Source organism: Camelina sativa, chromosome 20 (genome assembly GCF_000633955.1).
Source record: "Camelina sativa cultivar DH55 chromosome 20, Cs, whole genome shotgun sequence".
Taxonomy (NCBI): Eukaryota; Viridiplantae; Streptophyta; class Magnoliopsida; order Brassicales; family Brassicaceae; genus Camelina; species Camelina sativa.
The window spans coordinates 13,910,116-13,930,931 of NC_025704.1; the positions used below are offsets into that span (position 1 = coordinate 13,910,116).

General features: G+C 37.4%; 1 protein-coding gene and 3 pseudogenes across 1 annotated transcript; 1 reads left to right on the forward strand and 3 right to left on the reverse strand.

Annotated features, from left to right (window-relative positions):
* On the reverse strand, window positions 231–3,377 carry LOC104770753 (annotated as a pseudogene).
* LOC104770755 (magnesium transporter MRS2-11, chloroplastic-like) lies at window positions 8,724–12,626 on the forward strand. The gene is made up of 15 exons (XM_010495211.2): window positions 8,724–9,165; window positions 9,355–9,427; window positions 9,514–9,584; window positions 9,701–9,786; window positions 9,874–9,964; window positions 10,147–10,215; window positions 10,845–10,898; window positions 11,095–11,133; window positions 11,245–11,410; window positions 11,485–11,530; window positions 11,608–11,688; window positions 11,768–11,850; window positions 12,041–12,084; window positions 12,163–12,287; window positions 12,370–12,626. The coding sequence occupies exons 1-14, from the start codon at window positions 8,788–8,790 to the stop codon at window positions 12,256–12,258; spliced, it is 1,377 nt and encodes a 458-aa protein (XP_010493513.1). The 5' UTR covers window positions 8,724–8,787; the 3' UTR covers window positions 12,259–12,287; window positions 12,370–12,626.
* LOC104770754 lies at window positions 12,620–15,318 on the reverse strand (annotated as a pseudogene).
* LOC109131184 lies at window positions 16,874–20,077 on the reverse strand (annotated as a pseudogene).

The window sequence follows — 20,816 nt, forward strand, 5'->3', positions numbered from 1 at the left end:
ACGGAGATGGTGACCATGGCTCGGACGAAACGGAGATGGTGACCATGGCTCGGACGAAACGGAGATGGTGACCATGGCTCGGACGAAACGGAGATGGTGACCATGGCTCGGACGAGAATGGCTTCCAACGTCTCCTAAATACCTGAAATACTCCAAAATGCATAATGTATGCAAGGATGATGCAAGAGCTACCTAGACGTGCAAAGTGTATAGAAAGAACTAGAAAATGATGCAAACCAATGAGTTATCCTAGCTAAATGCATGATAAAAATAGGCTAAGAAGAGACAAAATATAGACATATCAAATGCAGACAAGTCTTACAAGCCTTATACTAGAGATGGAGAATAGCTTATCCGAAATATCTGTGACAGCAATCCAATAGCCTTTTAACACCAGCTTTGTTTATAGAGCAGTCCCCAGTTATGCTTCCCTCCTGCAGATTCTCATTGCGAGTACTCCCAAATTTTAATATCAACTCAATCTTCTGTATCTGTTGTTGCTTAAGGTCAACAAAAATATCTGTACAGGCCATCTTTGTAGAATCTAGAAAGAAGAGAAAAAAACAAAGGAATAGAAAAGTGGATACAGCAATTGTTCGCGCACTTGACTTATCTGGGAAGGGAGTGTGTTTTGTAACTCCTCGTTTGAATCTTCTAGTTGGGTATCGAGAAGATCATCTTCTATAATATCCGAGTTGCTTAACAAAACCGATATGTACTGACTCAGACAGAATGTGTTTATCTCAGACTCATTAACTCTGGCAAGTAACCTCGCAATAACATTCCAAATTGCTCTTTTTGCTTCTAAGTCATCCGAAGCAAATGGTAAAGTACTGAATAAACCTTCCAAGAAAGAGAAATCTGCTTGCACAGATTCTTAATGTCAAGATAAAGACATGAAGCAGTTAGATGAACAACTAACAACACTAAGTAAATATTTGCTCTGTTCATCTTAATTGTCAAGTATGATCCTTTACTGAGTATTGCACAAAAAAACATCTTCAGGATGCTTCATCAATATAAAAATCATATACATGTTACTTCTTCCTAACACCACAATTCCAGAATTTCAGAACTATGTAAGGTAGAGTCATGTCACACTCTGCAAACCCAAATGGAAAATTCTGACCAGACATTTTGTGAAAGTAAAGTAATTAGTTTACCTTCCAATACTTCTGGAATAAAATCAACTGTTTCCGACAGCATATTTGCGATCAAAACTCCAGCAGTAACACAAGATGTTGCCACCTACAGTGAAGATAAGTTTATTAGATTATATCTTGAGGTATATTCAATGGAAAGCTTTATGTAAACCTATAAATACCTCAGCTTTGTCCTGAAGTTTCATAAGATCACAGACTAGCTGAAATAGTTCTTTGCTAGAGCAAATCTCTTTAGAATGGCTATCTGAAGCAGAAAGGGCTTCAATAGCCCGGAGAATAATTTCAAGGATGGGGTACCTGAAATCATTCAAAAGGGTACATACTACATTGTAAATCATGACACTTGTTTGTTTTTTGCAAGAATAAAAATGCCATTCATTAACTACTTAATGACCCTTCAGATGAATTTCTATTCTTTCATACTTTTCTGGAATTCTTTCTTTCGTCAACTTGCTCATTTCAAAAGAAAGAAGATTGATCAAGAGACTCGTCAAACCCAGAGTCATTAGTGGAGGGATCAATAGCTGCTCAATCTCTGGTTGACTTTCTATGATACCTAACAATAACCCTACACTCTATGGAGAAAATGGAAAAAATATAGCAAATTCAAAAAGAGCCATGATAAACCAAAACTTACAGAAAATGGTTGAGGGACATGAATAAGCATAAAATAGAGAGTTAAGGAAAGATTTCCATCTGAAACTGAGTCCTATAAAATTCACCAGTTCGATCAACCTTTCAACCATCAATTCGTCCAGTACAAGAATGACTCAGTTACAAGCACAAAAAATCAGAAGTTACCTTCTCAATAAGATGTGGATTCAAGGTATTTTCTGCAATCCATAAAATACGGCGAAGTATATCATCAGACTGCAAACACTCAGCCCAGAAAGTACACCCAGTCCCAGAGAGACCTGTGGTTAGTATCCATCCTATTGGAAACATATGTCAATATTTAGATAACCAAACCAACTGATGAACATGATTTACATTTGATGTCATAAACTGAATTTTTTTACCTACAAACTTCACTTAGGCATTGGGTATCATCAAGAAACAACTGCCCCACAAGTATATTGACGAGTCCGGCTGTAGACTCTACATGTTGCAACATACCTTCATGGCAAGCAAGGTTCCCTATAATCCCTAGACAGATTTCCTTGCAATCCCCAAAATGAAAAAAAAAAGAAATGTAAACATCAAAATCTGTCCAGGAAGACAAATAAAACTAGAAAATTATCACACTTGGCAATTAATCATAGATATACTATATACACTTCTTACTCGAATGCGGGAAGATTCTGAAACCATAAGGTTTGCATGAAGCACTTCTAAAATTAGATTCTGTACCTGCAAATCCAAAGTGAATACAAGAAAATAATCACAACTTCCCGCACATAGAGTTAAATACATGTAACCAAAGCTGCTCTCTTGTCTACATGGAAACCAATACCATCATTCAACAATTCAAAGGGGTATCACTTATCTAAATCCATTACCATTAGCTCAGCATGAGTTCTACTAGCAGCAAGATCCCACAAAACACAACCATGATCTTCCCAAGCTTCTTCCACTGATGACCCGCTCACCATTCCCGTCTTCCGACCTGAACCCACCGTGACCTTCTCCTCAGAAGTGGATTCGTTATTGTAACCTCCAATGTCCATGCTCTCTGGACCACCATTGCAAGTGTCAACACCTTGAACCACATTATTAGCATTCATATGATGGTTACGTTGCTCTTCACTGCTCGAATCAACTGGAAGAAGCTTCCTTATCAGTGAAATAACATAGCTAGGATCAACAGTAGTCGAGATGTCGAACAACTGCAGAACACATAGAGAAATCACTGTTAACAGAAGTTTTAATCGAAAATATACTCTTCAATTGCGACATATGATAAAAAGTTGATCACACAAAGTACCATTGAAACTAGCTTCAAGCTCAATTTCTACAATTTAAAAACTTGAAATTAAGAGTTATTAATGCTCTTACTTCATCGGAAGGAGGTGGAGGATGATGAGATGGGAACTCGTTTTCTCTTCGTTCATAAGAATCGTCTTCTTCTCGAATTTCTCTTCGCTGCTTAGCTTCATCGTTCTCCATTGAATTGAATCTCTCTGGTTTGTTTTTCTCCTTTGCCCTCTTACTTCTTCTCTTTCTCTCGCCCAGAAAATTCGAAACGCCTCTTTGCTTAAGTACTAAATCGTGTTTTGTTTTGTGACCTGCATATTATTCTATATTTTGAAAGTGCCTTAATATTTTCAGTAGAACAAATAACACCCATTTTTTGGATGAACCACGCAGACTCTGCCAACTGTTAAATGAAGCTCGGGACAGGTGGCAACAAAAAAGATCATTCACAGGTGAGAAATTAGAAATTGAGAAATCTCAAATTAATCCTCCGCCACAAAATTAACGGTCATCTACCACAAATTGCTTATTCACTAATCCAAAATTATTTTCTTTAAGTAAAAAAACATTTTGCTGTAAATAAAGCATACTTCTGTTTGGAACAAAGTGTAGGAAATTAAGTAAAATATTTGTAAGATATTAACATAGGAAAACAAAATTATGAGTTAATTTTTTTTGTATTTTTTTCTTAATAATAGGATTCATTTTGCCGTATATGAAATAAACATGATTAAACCGAAAAATATTTAGTTTTGTTAGAAAAAACATAGATAGAGATACATAATCATTTGAGACTTTTATTGTAAATTAATATTTACTTATTCAAATTATTTCTGTCAAATTTCAAAAAAAAAATTGTTGATTGTGATTTAGAGTGTATCGTTCCTTTTTTTTTTTAACTTATCCAAAAATTTCATATATATATTTTTTTTTAACATTGCATACTTTATTAATTATTGGGGAATGTTGACATTGTGAAAGATAGAAGGAATACATAGAGGAATTGATAAATGAAATATGAAATCTGTGGTTCCATGTCTTTGAGCTTTGGCCAACTTATCAGCTAGGGAATTTGTGTGACGTGAAGTCCATCTGAATAGAACAGCATCAAAACGCCTTGTCCAACCTCCTAAATCTTGAAGCCAGTTATCAATATCAAACCTTCTTATTCCGGAGTTGATGATTCCAACTAGAGTTTGGCAGTCTCCTTCAAATATGACTTTACGGTACCCATTTAGCCACGTTTGATGCATCGTTAATACTAGGCCTTGACATTCAGCTTCCAGCGCAGAAGTAACAGCACAACCTGTAGCTTGACTTGCTTCACAAAACTGCCCTTTCTCATCACGAATAATCCAAGCTGCTGTTGAGCGTCTCTCACTATTAATAAAACTTCCATCATAGTTGCACTTTAACCACCCTGGTGGGGGTGGCTGCCACGAAGTAGAAAGATTATTTCTGTTGGTTGACGGTTGTGAAGTTTGAATGATGCTTCTTTTCTTCTCTTTGTCAACTGCTAACCATTCATCAGTCTCTCGTGTTGCTTCTTTGAGATCTTGGAACCAGTTGTTATTCCTGTTTTGGAATGTTAATTTGTTGCGACTCGTCCAAAGCTTCCATAAGATCCAGAACGGGAGAAGAGATAGACGGTCAAATATCCTTCGATGCTTATGAAAATCAAAAATTGCCTTCAGTTTTGCTTCGAGGGTGATGTTTGGGTTTTGAAGGCATGTGATCGGTATATTAGATGCACGCCAAATTTGCATCGCATGGGGACAAGAGAAAAAGAGGTGCTCAGTTGTTTCCATTTCAGTAACACAACGTTTGCAGGTGCCATCCAAAGACATGTGACGTCTTTCCAGCTCATTACCGGTGGCCAAGGCTCGTGACATTAGACGCCAGAGGAAATGTTTGAACTTCGGAGGGGTTCTTGTTTTCCAAATTTTCTGTTTGATATGTGGATCACCATGAGGGGTTGTACTTGAAAGTCGAATTCTGGAAGGTGTGTAGCTAGCCAGTATCCTGATTTGACCGTATACATACCACTTTCTGTGTAATGCCTGCCTAGTAGATCAGAAGGCTGCCAAGCACTTACCTTAATACGAAGAACATGGTTAATATCATCCGGATGAACTCTGTCTCGCACCAGTCCCTCATTCCATCCACTCATATCTGGGAGCATTAAACTATTAACGGTACTATTGTCAACCTGGAAGTGAGGGTGTACTCTCGGTGGACGTGATGGATGTATAGGGAGCCATGGATTTATCCAATAAACAGAGCTGCCATCACCAATGTTGTAACATAGACCTTTGCAGAGCAAATCTCTACCAGCCAAGATTGATTGCCAACCAAATGATGGTTGTCTTCCTCTGCCTACAGTGATTATTGATGATTCAGAGAAGTATCTTCCGCGAAGAGTACGGGCTAGTAGGCAATTTGGGTTTTGGAGTATTCTCCAGGCTTGTTTAGCTAAGAGAGCTTCGTTGAACTTCTCAATGTCACGGAATCCTAGACCTCGTTCCTTCTTTGGATATTTCAGACGGTCCCACGCAACCCAATGCACCGGATGATTATTTTGATTTTGACTCCACTAGTAGTTAGCAATTACTTGTTCTATTTCTCCACATATGCTCTTAGGGAGTTTGAAGCAGTTCATCGTGAAGACAGGCATAGCCATGGCTATCGCTTTCAATAAGATTTCTTTGCCGCCTTGAGAGAGAAACTTATTGTTCCATATTTATTAAACACACAAATTTGTGAAAAAAATGCCAAAAAAATCTTCGAAAATATTTGAGTGGGACAAGGAGGCATCATCTTATTATATAAAGTTGGGTTTGAAAGTTAGCCATTAACAAGATTTTGACATGTGTCAAGTTATCAATCTCAGATTTTGACATGTGTAAAAATTAATATTTAATAAGAGGAATTTGATTAAAACAAAAATAAAATATTTTGTTTAAAAAAATATTAATAATATAAAAAGATAATTATCAAAACTTACAGAATTTATAAAAAATACAAATTTTTTAAAATAATTATAAAATTCGAAATTATAATATTATTTACTTATTTTTAATTTTTAAGTTATTAATTCTACAAAAAAAATATAGAAAAGGGGATTAAAGAAAATATACAGTTAATTATTAATTCTAAATTTTGTAAATACTCACTTCTATATAAACATAGATCATCTTATATTTAAATAATTTGTTCAAAAACATTGCTTTCAACTTTGTTTAATTGGGAAAAAATTTTAAATGGAAAGGTAATTTTTTCTTACTTTTTTAAACCAAAATTTCTCCTACTTTCTCCTTTTCCAGTTGGGAATAGGTAAGAATAATATGTTGACCTAAAACAAAGATTAATATATGCGTCTTCTTTTCGTAATACTGTATTTTATAATTTATTGTAGTATTTTTAAAGTGTTTTATTTAATTTATTTTTTTAACTTTGAATTATTTGGGATATATTACCATGCTTATAATTTTTTATTGTTTCTTTAATTATGCCAAATTAATTTTCTTCTAATTTCTCAACCTTGATTGGTTGGTCATAAACCTTTCTTATTTTTGCAAACATAATTGTTACCATTATTTTCACTCAATCCCAAATGGAGATAAAGAGTAAAAGCTCATCAACCTAATAGATGGGTAAAATAAGTTAATCAAACACAAGCTTACAACAAACATATATAGATAGATTAGAAAAACATAAATCGTTGTTGATAGATCCATAGGATCTCAAAGACTCTGATCCCCTGGTTTGCGGAAAGGTTTAAAAGAATTGATATGACCACATATGTCACCAAAATGCAATTATTTTTTCGGTCAAGGGTTCTGAGAGAACTTCATGATGGGTGACCTTCCTGGAAGTGATTGTCGGAACTGTGCGAGTGAGGACAAAACACAGGAAAAGATCATTTGTTGATTTGTAGGGTCGGTAAACAAGTTTTAAAAGTCTCCAAGACGTAACAAACCTGCCATCAAATATGGGTGGGTCCACATGTCGAGAATAGATGTAAGGCCCACTTAGGAAGTTGGGCCATGGACTGAGAGTGGACATGGGCTCACTAAGAAAGGTGGCGGTTTAGGCGTTACAGAGATAGAGACTGCATCATGGTGTGTCAAAGGTATTTCCACGAATACATTGGGAAATTTAATAGTAGTTACTATCAAAACATATTGTGAAGTTAGAAAAAGGTTTTTACTTTCAATGGTTGTCGGAGCAAGCCATTTTGAAATAGCAAAAAGACATGAACATTTTCTCTCCACATAGGAGGAGGGCAGAGCCGAGGTTCTCTCTATGGTGGAGAAGATTAGACACAAGGTTATCTCCCTAAGAGAGGGAGGTGGAGGAGGTTGGACGCAATGTTATCTCCCAAGGGAGGAAGGCGGAGCCAAGGTTCTCTCCATGGTGGAGCAGGTTGGACGCAATGTTCTATCCATAAGGGATGAGGGCGGAGCCGAGGTTTTTTCCATGGCGGTCATACATTATTGTGATGATACATTACTGATTAGTATATTATGTAATATATAAACACATTAATCCAACTATTTCACTTTCACTTCTGCATAGTTACTATCACAAATACATTAGAAAATTTAATATTAGTTACTATCAAAAGATTTTGTAACGTTAGAAAAATGTTTTTACTTTCATTGGTTGTCGGAGCAAGCCATTTTGAGATAGCAAAAAGGCGCGAACATGTTCTCTCCACATAGAAGGAAGACACAGTCAAGTNATGAGGGCGGAGCCGAGATTTTCTCCATGGCGGTCATACATTATTGTGATGATACATCATTGATTACTATATTATGTAATATATAAACACATTAATCCAACTATTTTACTTTCACTTCTGCATAGTTACTATCACGAATACATTATAAAATTTAACATTAGTTACTATCAAAAGATTTTGTAATGTTAGAAAAATGTTTTTACTTTCATTGGTTGTCGGAGCAAGCCATTTTGAGATAGCAAAAAGACGTGAACATGTTCTCTCCACATAGAAGGACGACACAGCCAGGTTCTCTCTATGGTGGAGAAGGATGGGCACAAGGTTATCTCCCCAAGGGAGGAAGGCGGAGCCAAGGTTCTCTCCATGGTGGAGGAGGTTGCACGCAAGGTTCTCTCCATAAGGGATGAGAGCGGAGCTGAGATTTTCTCCATGGTGGTCATACATTATTTTGATGATATATCATTGATTAGTATATTATGTAATATACTTTTTATTCAAAATGTTTTTTGAGCCAACAATTTAAGTAATTAAAAAACTATGCAGAAATGAAGTAAAATAGTTGGCTTAATGTATTCATATAGACATTTCTAGGTGGTGATAAAGAATATATTTGTAACACAGAGTATATTTAGGTGTAAAAAAATACAGTTTTAATAGTAACCTACATAAAAGATTTGTAAATGAATATAAATCAGTGTATTATAACAAAAATAAAATTTATAAATAACTAACAACAAATTTTAATATATATATTTTTAAATTTAATTAAATTTATAAAACTTAAAACTCGCACATCGGGCGGGTTCTCATCTAGTGTTTTATAAATCTTTCTAAATAATTTTAAAAAACTTATATAGAAAAAATGGATATTGTTTTATCTTTATTTGTAAAATTATCCTTAAGCTAAAAAAAACCCAACGAAGAATCTCTCCAAAACCAAAGCTTTCCTCGCTCCTACCACCAACAATGGCGTTAACTCCATCTCCCTCTTCATTCACTCCACTCCTCAATTCCTCCGATCATTCTCCATCTCCGTCTCTCCATTACCTTCTTCCTGGATCTTCTTCTTCCTTTTCTCTCCACTTATCTGCCCTGAGTAGAAGAACTCCGATCTACTTCGAAGCACTCAAAGTTTTATCATCATCATCGAGATCGAAATGTTTAGCGAAATCCTCAACAACCGCCGAAGATTTCGTCGGCGATTACGAATCCCTAAACCTTAGCGATGACGATGGTAGTGACACTGGTAATAGTGACGGAGGAAGCGATGATTCAAAGAAGATCAATTCTTCTTCTTCGTCAAGTGATTCTACGTCTCTGGGAATTCGTGAACCCGTTTATGAGGTTTCATTGTTTCTCCTTTTAAGTAAAAAAAAAAATTGAAATTTGCATGTTCATAACATCATCATCATCATCATAGGATTCTGATTTTGTTGTGTAAGAGACATGTGGTTGAAGCTGTCTCTCTGTTGTGTTGTGTCTAATCAAAATTTTAAAACTTTTATGTCTCTGGAATAAATAATATAATAAAAGGTTGTTGAAGTGAAGGCGACTGGAGTAATATCTACGAGGAAGATTAACAGAAGACAGCTTCTCAAATCCAGTGGTGAGTGTTAAATTATACATTTTTTATCTTGATGTTGGTTGTTCTGTTCTCTATGAATAAGTTTACTCTTTTTTTTTTGTCATCAGGTCTTCGTCCAAGAGATATAAGAAGCGTGGATCCTTCATTGTTTATGACAAACTCAGTGCCATCCCTTTTGGTAAATTAGCTTAAACTACCATTTCTCTTATGACAATGATGACCCATCTCTACCTCATTACCCTGTATATTATTTGTATATGACAATCATGGAACCTTTACTTACCTGTTATTTAGGTTCGTGAACATGCGATTCTGCTAAATTTGGGCTCTCTGCGAGCAATAGCAATGCGAGACCGTGTCCTTATATTTGATTATAACCGGTAATTTTGGTAGCAGTATATCTCTTCTTCAGATTATTCACTCTAATTGTTTGTTGATGTTAGTCCAAAGTATTTTCAGGAGAGGAGGAACTTAGGAAGGGCTTTTGTTGATACATTGATGCCTCGGCTTAACCCAAGAAGTATGAATGGAGGACCCTCTATGCCATTTGAACTCGAGGTTTGGTTTGGCTTCATTAATAAATTTCTGGATGATGATTTATTTATGTTAGAAAGAAGAAATATATGTTGTGTATACAGATCAAATATTATGAAAATCATCTCTTCAGCCCTGCATAACTTGAGTTCGAAAAAAGTTTAACCTCTTTGGTGTTAACGTTCATTACTCTGGCTTAATTGAAGGCTGTCGAATCTGCGCTTATCTCAAGGATACAACGATTAGAGCAAAGGCTTATGGACATAGAACCCCGTGTGAGTATGAAAGCTAGTGAGTATATTTCATTTAGTTCTTCTTCACTTTGACTGCTGGACTAGGACATCCTCCATCATTCAGTTGCTTCTGCCTTCTTGCATCGCAAAAGTCAAAAGGAACTGAGTCATGCTATAGAAGATAAGACTGCCATTTTAGAGTCGAATAATGCATTTTCCTATTCATACAAAGTTTAGTGTCTGGTATAAATAACACATTGAACTGAGCATGATACGTACTGACATGAAACCCTGTAGTTTCTCCAAACATTGGCTTATGGCTTTTTAAGATCATACAAGCATGGAAAGGAAGACTAGAACATCATTTCTAGCTCACCACTCATGAATCCCACATCCGAGATCTTGTACAATAATTTGCATAATCCTCTCTAACCAATGAGAGTTTGTCGTTATACTAAAACAATTAGTATTTTGCACAAAGAAAAAATAAAACAATTAGTAAAGAAAGTTTGTTACAGATTGGGTTTCAAAATATCCTCTTCTTCTTTCTGTTAAAATTTATCACGTGCCTACTCTGTCGCATGTGTCTTCTGACGCCTCACATACTCACGATGGAGCTTATCATCATTTCTTTTGCTCTTAACTCTTTATATTTGTGCCATTTGGTTCAGGTCCAAGCTCTTCTTGAGGTTTTGCCCAACCGCTTAACTGCTGATATAGGGCTTGTTCGTTTGGTTGACGCTGGCGGCAGCGACTGCGTTTATGTTTTTAGCCGCTGAATTGAAACAACGTTTAAAAATATTAGACGCAGGTCGTAGCGTTTGCCGCAGCATCATGACGCAAGTACCCGCGGCAAGCAAACGAACAACCATACCTGCGTCTGCCGCAGCCGCAGGTACCTGCGGCAGCCAAACGAACAAGCCCATATTGGAAGAACTTCGTATTAGTAAACAAAGACTGGTAAACTTCATTAAGTTGTTTATCTATGCATATTCTTGATTCAGTTGTTCACTTCAGAGGACTCAGTTTTCGTTTCTTTGTTTTGTATTTTTCCTTTTACACTTTTTAAAGGTCGAATTAGGCTCCAGAGCTGGAGCTCTTAGACAAATGCTCCTGGATCTTTTGGAGGATCCCCATGAAATACGCCGCATATGCATCATGGGAAGAAACTGCACACTTAGAAGAGGAGACGATGATTTGGAGTGTACGTTACCCTCAGAGAAGCTGATTGCTGAGGGTAAGACTGCAAACATTTCCTCCGTGATAGTCACCACAAGCAGATGAATTTAACGAGATTTATTTTCTTTGCAGAAGAAGAGGAGGAAATTAAAATGCTCTTGGAGAACTATCTGCAGAGGTCTTGACTTTTACTCTTGAAGCACTCTGATATGTTACATTGTTATGTAGTAAAACTCTATGGCTTCGTATGTGCAGATGTGAGTCATGCCATGGACAAGCAGAAAGACTTCTGGATTCTGCAAAGGAAATGGAAGACTCAATTGCTGTCAATCTAAGGTCTTGAAGATCACACAACCCTCCTTTCTCTCAAATGAATAGGCACTCTTATCATGATACATTGTTGTTTATTTTCCAGTTCTCGGAGGCTTGAGGTCAGCAGATTTGAGCTGCTTCTTCAGGTCGGTACATTTTGTGTTGCAGTTGGTGCTCTGATCGCAGGTACATTCACAACCCGTTTATGATTTGTAACCTTTGAACTGTGTTAGAGGCTTGCTTCTTCTTTTTGCATTTAAACTACCAACTACCGAGATTGAACTGACTGTGCTATTTATACATGATCTCCAAGCCAATAATTCCTATTTTCCCCTGTTCAACAAATCATCGTAACTTTTCTTTTGGGTGCGTGCAGGTATATTCGGCATGAACTTGAGGTCCTATCTTGAGGAACAAGCTGTAAGCCCTCATCATGTAGCCACATCTTTATACACTATTTTAGCATCACTTCACCGTTAATATCTCGGGTTTATGCAGTCTGCATTCTGGCCAACAACGGGTGGAATCATCATAGGCGCTGCAGTCGCCTTCTTCCTCATGTATTCGTATCTCAGTAGACGCAAAATATTTTGAACCTTCAATCCTAAAAGACAAAAGAAGTGGTAAACCCGTCTTCAATCCTAAAATATTTCCGTTTTCCTTGAAATTTGGTTAAGAGAGCTGAAAATAACGTATATATTACAGGTGGGAAATCCGTGAAGAAAGAAAATTTCATCACACATTTACATTGTGGCATTAGGCCCCTTCTAGGTGTTAGAGCGGAAGTAAGTTCATATCAAGTTTGATATATATATTTATTTGTGTGGTCTCCATTGAACCCCTCTACTTGTGTGTTATGTCCTCATTGCGTATGCTCTGCACTATTGGTTACAGTTAAATCAGTGTATCATTTAATAAGCTTGTATTAAAAGCAAATGAATTTTCAAATCTTTTGTTTTCAATAGTGAAGGGAGAATAAAACAACACAGTATCTAAATCTTCGATTCCTATAGAGGATATTCAAAGACATACAAAAATTTTCCCGTAATAATGTTTTCTCAAGTGTGAAGGTCACGAGCAGATTGACGACCTTCTCTTGCTGAGGTCTTTGGTTCCGAGCCATCAATGGCGATGTTCCCAACACCAACCTCCATCGCTTCCCTCTCATCCTTTTCCTTCGTTGTATTCTCATCTGATGCTTCTTCTTCTTTGGGTTTTTTTGTGGACTCGATGACGGTTTCAATGATCTAGGGACCGGATTCATCCATGGGTGCGTTAGGCACTGAGCAGCTGTTGGTCTCTTCTCAGGTAGAAATCCAAGTATAGGAATAATGAAATCTTGCATAGCAATTGCATCTTCCTCACTGAAGTCATATTTATCCGTTAAGACCTTGCTAAGTGGCCAAAACCGTAACCGCCTGATGTGCCTCAGTTCACCCTGTCGGTTGAAGAAATCTCGTGAATGGCGTCCGCCTAACGCAATCTATATAAACAAAAGATCCCGTTCAAAAGCGCGAAACCATACTTATAAACAAAAAAGAACAATGTGTTTCTCAAATTTTTACCTGTTTTGGCATCACCCCAAGAAGCTCCATCATCAATGCCAAGTGATCCTGAAACCAAAAAGCCCATTAGTTACATATAAGCTCTACTGAAATTATTTGAGTTTTTGACAGAACATGAGAAAGCAAGAGAGATATACCTCATCCCGCTCAAAGTTTTCACCACTGTGAGGATCGAATAGAACATCTCCGGTGGCAAGCTCAAAACAAATGCAAGCAAATGACCACATATCCGCAGAGGTTGAGTATTTTGAGCCAAGAACAACCTCAGGACACCGGTACTGTCTCGTCTGAATATCACTCGTAAACTGTTTATAAGTCCAACAAGCATTCCCAAAATCTACCAACTTGCATTTCCGATCAACATCCGCAAGTAGCTTTTGCCTCGTGGATCGACTTCCTCTCCTATTTCCCCGACTCTTTTGACTATCATTCTCTGCATCTTTTCCTCTCTCCGAACTCTCTTCCGACCCCTCCACATTTGAATTTCCATTTGATGTTGCATCTCTCTCGNTCACCCCAAGAAGCTCCATCATCAATGCCAAGTGATCCTGAAACCAAAAAGCCCATTAGTTACATATAAGCTCTACTGAAATTATTTGAGTTTTTGACAGAACATGAGAAAGCAAGAGAGATATACCTCATCCCGCTCAAAGTTTTCACCACTGTGAGGATCGAATAGAACATCTCCGGTGGCAAGCTCAAAACAAATGCAAGCAAATGACCACATATCCGCAGAGGTTGAGTATTTTGAGCCAAGAACAACCTCAGGACACCGGTACTGTCTCGTCTGAATATCACTCGTAAACTGTTTATAAGTCCAACAAGCATTCCCAAAATCTACCAACTTGCATTTCCGATCAACATCCGCAAGTAGCTTTTGCCTCGTGGATCGACTTCCTCTCCTATTTCCCCGACTCTTTTGACTATCATTCTCTGCATCTTTTCCTCTCTCCGAACTCTCTTCCGACCCCTCCACATTTGAATTTCCATTTGATGTTGCATCTCTCTCGTTTTCCTCTGAACCTTCCACTTTCTTAGCTTTCTTACGAATCTTCTTTTTCTGATTCTTAGTCAAATCCGCACTGTAAGTGTAACTCTTAGGTTTGTCTTTCTCAGCCTGTCTCTCAGGAACATTCTTGTCCTTAGCAGTTGGAAGTACAAGAGGAGTACCTGCTTTCCTAGCATCTGCTTCAGGGTCAATGGTGGAACAAAGCAGAATATTCTCCGGCTTGATATCAGTATGAATAATCGAGAGCTTGCGGTGAAGATAATCCAGACCAACTAAAATATGAAAACAGATCTCTTTAACCATGTTAAGAGGAACCCCTCTGTAATCACTGTACTTGATAACAGACAAGAGGTTGTCTCCCAAATACTCAAAGACCATACAAACATGGTTCCCATTAGGACCTGCGTGCTTGAAATGATCAAGAAGCTTCACAACACACTTGTTATCTTCCTCATCACCTTCTGCGATCTGTTTCAATATATTTATCTCGTCCATGGCTGCTTCAGTATAGTGCTGAGCACTCTTCTGGATTTTCAAAGCTACGTATCTCTACAAACAGTAAAAATTGAAAGGCAAGATTCACATTCACATTTTTATCCAACAAAGCTAAGCTCAATCCCAACAATGCAATTCATAAAACCCTAAAAATTTGATTATGTGACAAGCGAACCGTAGAAGTGAAGAAAGTGACTTACAGAGTTGTGAGTATCCCAAGCAAGCCAAACAGTGGAGAAATGTCCCCAACCAAGCTTGCTCTGAATGACATAAGATCCATTCTTGAAAGTATCACCGACTCGAACCGTATGGTAGCCTCCTCTCCTGTAATCCTCTGTTCCTTCGTCCTCTGAAGAGTAGTCACTAGCGTCACTCAGACGTCCACCGTTCTTCTCATCCGCCATCGCCGGAATTGTTGAGAATCCTCAATCGATTTTGGAGATTTTAGATGATGAGATCTGGGAAATTCAAATTCAGGGGAAAAACCCCTAAACCCTAGAAATTTGGGAGAGCTTTAGAGGATGAAGGACTTCAAAAAAAAAAGAAGCAAATACCAATTAATCAATTAATGCCGATAACAACTAGGGAACCGAACCGAATAATTGATTATGAAACTGATATTAGTGTCTGTCAGAGTGTTAGGGCTTTAGTTGACTCTGTCTGAAAGAGAGTGTACGGAAGTGTAATAATTTGACAGAGAGAGAATTATAACATTCTTTTCTCCTAATGCTAAATAAAATAACATACAAAAATAGCATAAATCTATTTCAATGCAAATAACCTCTGATCCTTAGATAATCTGATGTTCAATGGCAAAATGTAGCAATTTGACCACTTTACCAACTTTGTTTAATGTTAAGTTTTTATTTATTTATATGTTGTTGGGGGCAACTGCAACCACAATCTATAACGTGGGTAACATGAAAACGTTATTTTATATTTTCGTTGCTTTTTGCTAAAGATTTTCATGCTTTGGAGAACTACGATTTCGTTTTTATCTTTGCATAGTCTTTTATGGATTACTTCCTTCATTTATGGATTGGAGTTTTTAATTTGTTAAGCTATTTTACATATTTCGTTCACGGTGGCGGATCCAGCCAAAGTTTGGATCAGGTGCAAAAAGAGCAAAAATTAGTTTTAGAGGGGGTTTGAACCGTCTTCCTCTTGGATTATGTGGTGCATTCATTACCACTACACCACTTATATCAACAATGTTAATACAAAATCAAACAACTTTTATATTTCATCTGGTGCAGTTGCACCCCCTCCAACCTATGTGGATCCGCCCCTGTTCGTTCATCTATGAGATATTTATAAGATAAATGTTGCCGTTTGTTTGTATTTTCTCAAAAATTCTTTTTTATTTATAACATATATGTTGCCGTTTGTTTGTATTTTCTCAAGAATTTTTTTTAGCTTTGTGTATTTTCTGGATTTCATTTAAGCATGGGGTTATTATTTTATTTTTTACACTATATTTTTGAGGAATTTGTTATTTGAATCTCTAATTCTCTCATATCTAGAAAAATTTTCAGGATGATTAGTGATAGTGATGATGACCCGGATGAATGAGATATATTGGTGTAAATTAAATATGTTGAGCTAAATGACGAAAGAGAAATATAGAAATTACAAAGATTTTTAAAATGTGGTACAAACTATCTTGCTCACCTAGTTAAATATTCTTCCTCCTACCTTATATAATCAAGATTTAGTATAGAGATAATGAAATTTGTTTCTTTTAAATAACATAGAGATAATGAATTTTGTTTAATAGTTGCTTGTTAAAACAATTAGGGAGTTATTGGTTCGAGTGTTAAATAGACTTTTAACGACTTTAAAAGTTAGGTAAAATATGTTGTTATTCAATCAACACTTTTTAAAACTTTTTTAAAATTAGGTGTTATTAGTTGTGGATTTGTAAAAAATTATCTAAAATCTTGATAAATCTAGTGTTATTGGATTAAGAGTTTTATTAAGTCATTAAAAATTTTATGTTATTAAAGAATTTTGGATTGTTAATGAATTTAAATATTATGTTATTGGTTTAAGATTTTATGTCATTTCTTTCATAACAAAAGTCATGAAAACACTTTCACCAAATAGAGATATTGTGAATCATAGCGTTCATGACTTTTTCTTATTTTTTTTGTTGAAAGTGAACGTGGGTCTTGTGGGGAGCGGAGGAGTTTGGGAGGCAGAGACGAAGAGCCACCACCACTGATAAATCCATCACTCCCTCTTTCTCCATTGCCCACACGAAAGCGTCGAAGATGGCATCAAACAGGTTTGTATACTTCATTAGCCCATCCTGGAAAGCGACATGTTTGTAGATAGCATAGTCGAGCTTGATGTTGATGGGATTGGACACGTAAGCGAAGTAAGGGTTGATGTTGACAAAGATAGGCGTGTTGGTTTGAGACAAGAATTTGAGCACAGGAACTAGTTGTTCACGAGCTGGGGGGAGAACGATCCACCGAAAGGTGGGTAAGATTGCTCGAGGTTAGACATAGCCATTACGGTGCTTATCGAGATCGGTAGGTTCTTGGACTTGACAAGGCTGGTGAGAGACTGCACGACGGGAAACACGTGAGGACCGATTGGACCGGAGATGACTTCGTTACCGACGGTGATAACCGTGATGTTTACGTCGGCTAAGTAAGGCTCGATGTTGGTCGCAAACCGGTTCTTAACAGCTTCTTCGCTCTCGGCAAGAGCAGCCAGATCTTGGTCCTTAAACACCTACGATGACTTGAATCTATGTCTCTTTCTTTTTGTATTTTTTTTTCTCTTTTTTTGACAAAAACATTGAATAAACAAGAGAATATTGTTCAATATCTTTTTAGAAAGTTTGAAAGATTTTACAAGATTAGGAAAAACAAATCAACAAGATTTTAAATATGTGTTACATGAGTGCGTACTAGGTACATTTATATGAAAGATACTTCTTAATTTGTTCTTAGATAAGTGGGTTTAGGTATATTAGATCATTTCCAACTCATCTTCATTTTAAACTCCAAACTCCATTTAAAAGAAACAACTTCTCCAACTTATCTACATTTTCATCTCCAAATTAGATATTTTTATATTTGGAGACTTTCAATTCACTCCTCCAGTTTGGAATTGATTTTTTAAAATTACAAATCAATCCTTTAATTTTAATGTATTAACAAATCATAAGTACTTAAACTAAAAATTAAAAATAAACTTAATACAACAAAAACTAATAACTAATCTGGTAGATTATTTATTTTTATAATACTAAAAGATAAGTATAAAATGACATGTAGTACACGAGACGAACGTAAAGATGAAGAATATTCAATTGTAAAGATGAAGAATATTTTGTATAGATGAACGTAAAGATGAATAATATTCAAGATAGAATCTAAATATAATCTTTAAAAGAAAAATACAATTTTCTTAGTTATTATAACAAATCTATACTATTAATCGGAGAGTACACTTAAACATAAAAAATAAACAAAACAAAATTTCATCTAATGCCCTCTTCATAAAAAAATTCTGAAGAACAAGAAAAGGGTAATAGAGTAAATTTAGGCTTAAAAACGCGCGGATCTTGGGTACGGCCCGGTGTATGTGTATTCGGAACTAACTGTATCAGGTGAAAGGTATTAAACGCGGAGCCAAACAATCTATACTATTAAGGGTCAATTTGCTGAATAACCATATTCACATATTTAATTAAGAATATAGCATATTAATTGACAAAATTAGAAGAATATGAGGAGGGGTAGATAAAATTACCATTTTAGTGTTCTAGTTATTTTGTAGGTGGTGGCTGGTGGTGGCTGGCGGTGGCCAGAGGTCGGAGATGGCCGGGGTTCGCCGGTGGTTGGAGGTCGGAGATGGCCGGCGGTCGCCCGAGGTTACAGCCGGTGGTTGGCGGTGGTGGTGGCTAGAGGAAAACTGAACCCTATAGGATAGTACCTTGTGAACCCTAAGGGTGATGGTGATAAAGAGGTGGAGGTGGTAGTGGTGAAAGGAGGTAAAGGTGGTGGTGGTGAAAGGAGGTAAAGGTGGAGAGGTTATGTATAGTGTATTACCTTTTAATGGAGAGACACTGTAATGACCCTCACTAAGGGTAAAATTCCAAATAAAAATTTTCGAAAAAAAGACCCGGAAAAGACCTAGAAAGAAGGAGAAGAGAAAAATAAGAAGGATGACCGAAAGGAGTCTGGAGAAAAAATCAACAAGCCGGAGAATGGCCAATGGCCGAAGGTCAAGAGGTTAAGTTCAATAGGAGGCTGAAGAAGAAGAAGAATGGCCCATTCAAAAATAACTATAAACCAAGGTACGATCGAGACTTCGTGTTCTGATCAAAAACCAGCAATTTTCACGCGGAACCATGTCCGCGGGACGAAGATGGTATAGACGGACGTACATGGGACAGAGACGGTATGGACAGGACAGACATACGCAGGACGGACACGGTACGAACAGGATGGACGTACGTGGGACGGAGACGGTACAGTCATGATGGACGTATGCTGGGCGAAGATGGTACGGACAGGATGGACGTATGCGGGACGGAGACGGTACGGACATATTGGACGTACATAGACCGAGCAATTAGACAGACGCGTGCGGAATGAAGACGGTACGGACCAAGTAGACAGACGCGTGCGGAGTGGAGATGATATAGACCGATTATACGCGGAGCAAAGACGGTACTGACAGAGAAGTTACGGGCGAGACGGAGAGGTTACGGACGAGACCGAGATATTACGGACTTATCGGACGCTCGACAGACGCGGTACTTATGCAGAACCGCGGAACCGACCAGACAGAAACCCAAAATTTTGGGGCGTTTGTCTGCCTGCGCAAAAGATATTCTTTTCTCTTGATCAACCAATCAAAATTCATGCAGCTTATAGGAATAAGACTGCCAAGTGTTAAAAAGTGAAGAGAGTCATAATCATTGCTTTTCTTATGGATTGACCAATAAGAATTCATGCAAGAATAAAGTGGAGACAGAAGAATATTCCTAATCCATCGCTTTTCAAGTCGCTAGCAGAGTCGCGGGACCTGCTTGTTTGATACATGAACGCAGGGAGAGACAAAGAAGATTTCTCTTTCTGAACCGACCAATAGAATTTCATGCGAGAGGAAGTGGGAGACATATTCATTTGTATTTTTAACGAGTGGCCAATAGATTTTCATGCAAAGAAAGAAAATTGGGGCATAAGCAAGAGACCTCGCCAAATGTCTCAAGAAACGCCAAGTCATGTTGCACATGCAAAGTTTGAAGCCATTTGTCCAACATCTTAAGGGAGAGAAGGAGGCGATCTCGGCTATTAATAGGAGCCTTCCTCTCTCTCATTTTCGTCATTCACTGCTGAGAGAAAGAAAACCACAAAAAAATTCTAAGTTCATTTCTCTCACGAAGAAGAGGAGAGACCACTACTGGGACGCTGTTCGGACGCAGTCAGGACGCTGTTCGGACGCAGTCGGGACGCTGTTCGGACGCAGTCGGGACGCTGTTGGACGCAACAAAGGGAACGCTGTCTGATCCGTGGTGCCGTGAAGTCCAATCGAATCAATCCTCTGCTGAATCACTGTGAGTCTGTGGTAGATTTGCTTGGGTGCTGCATGAACTCTAGGGTTCATGTATGTACCTATTGCTTGCTGCATTTAGACTAGGATTCAGGCTAGAATCAATTTGATGTTGCATGCTTAAACTGGTAGGATTCATGCTAGATTGATGCTAATCACATAGAATTTATGCTAGGAATCACCATGCATGTTGAGAATTGAACTTGATGCATTTTTAGCAATTTGGCTTGCTTAAAATTTGGACCATAGACTTGCATGCATTGATAGATTTTAACTGAAATATTTTCTTGCTTAAAATCGGATTGGGTGGTTGCATGCATGTAGAACAATCTAGGTTGCTGCTTGTTGATTGTTGCGTGTTTTTCTTGCTTGATTTTCTTGCTTGTTATGCTTGATTTTCTTGCTTGAATTGCTTGTGTGATAGTACTAGATTCTTAGAGTTTTTACTAACCCTTTGAATTAGTAGTACTTATTTTATCTAGTCTCTTGAATTATATTAGTTATTG

Excerpts from the sequence above, each read along its gene's own strand:
- LOC104770755 (XM_010495211.2), top strand. The coding sequence starts at position 8,788 with ATGGCGTTAACTCCATCTCCCTCTTCATTCACTCCACTCCTCAATTCC. Across the intron at positions 9,787-9,873 it reads CTTATATTTGATTATAACCG|GAACTTAGGAAGGGCTTTTG; the intron begins GTAATTTTGGTA and ends TCAGGAGAGGAG. Across the intron at positions 11,134-11,244 it reads GTATTAGTAAACAAAGACTG|GTCGAATTAGGCTCCAGAGC; the intron begins GTAAACTTCATT and ends CACTTTTTAAAG.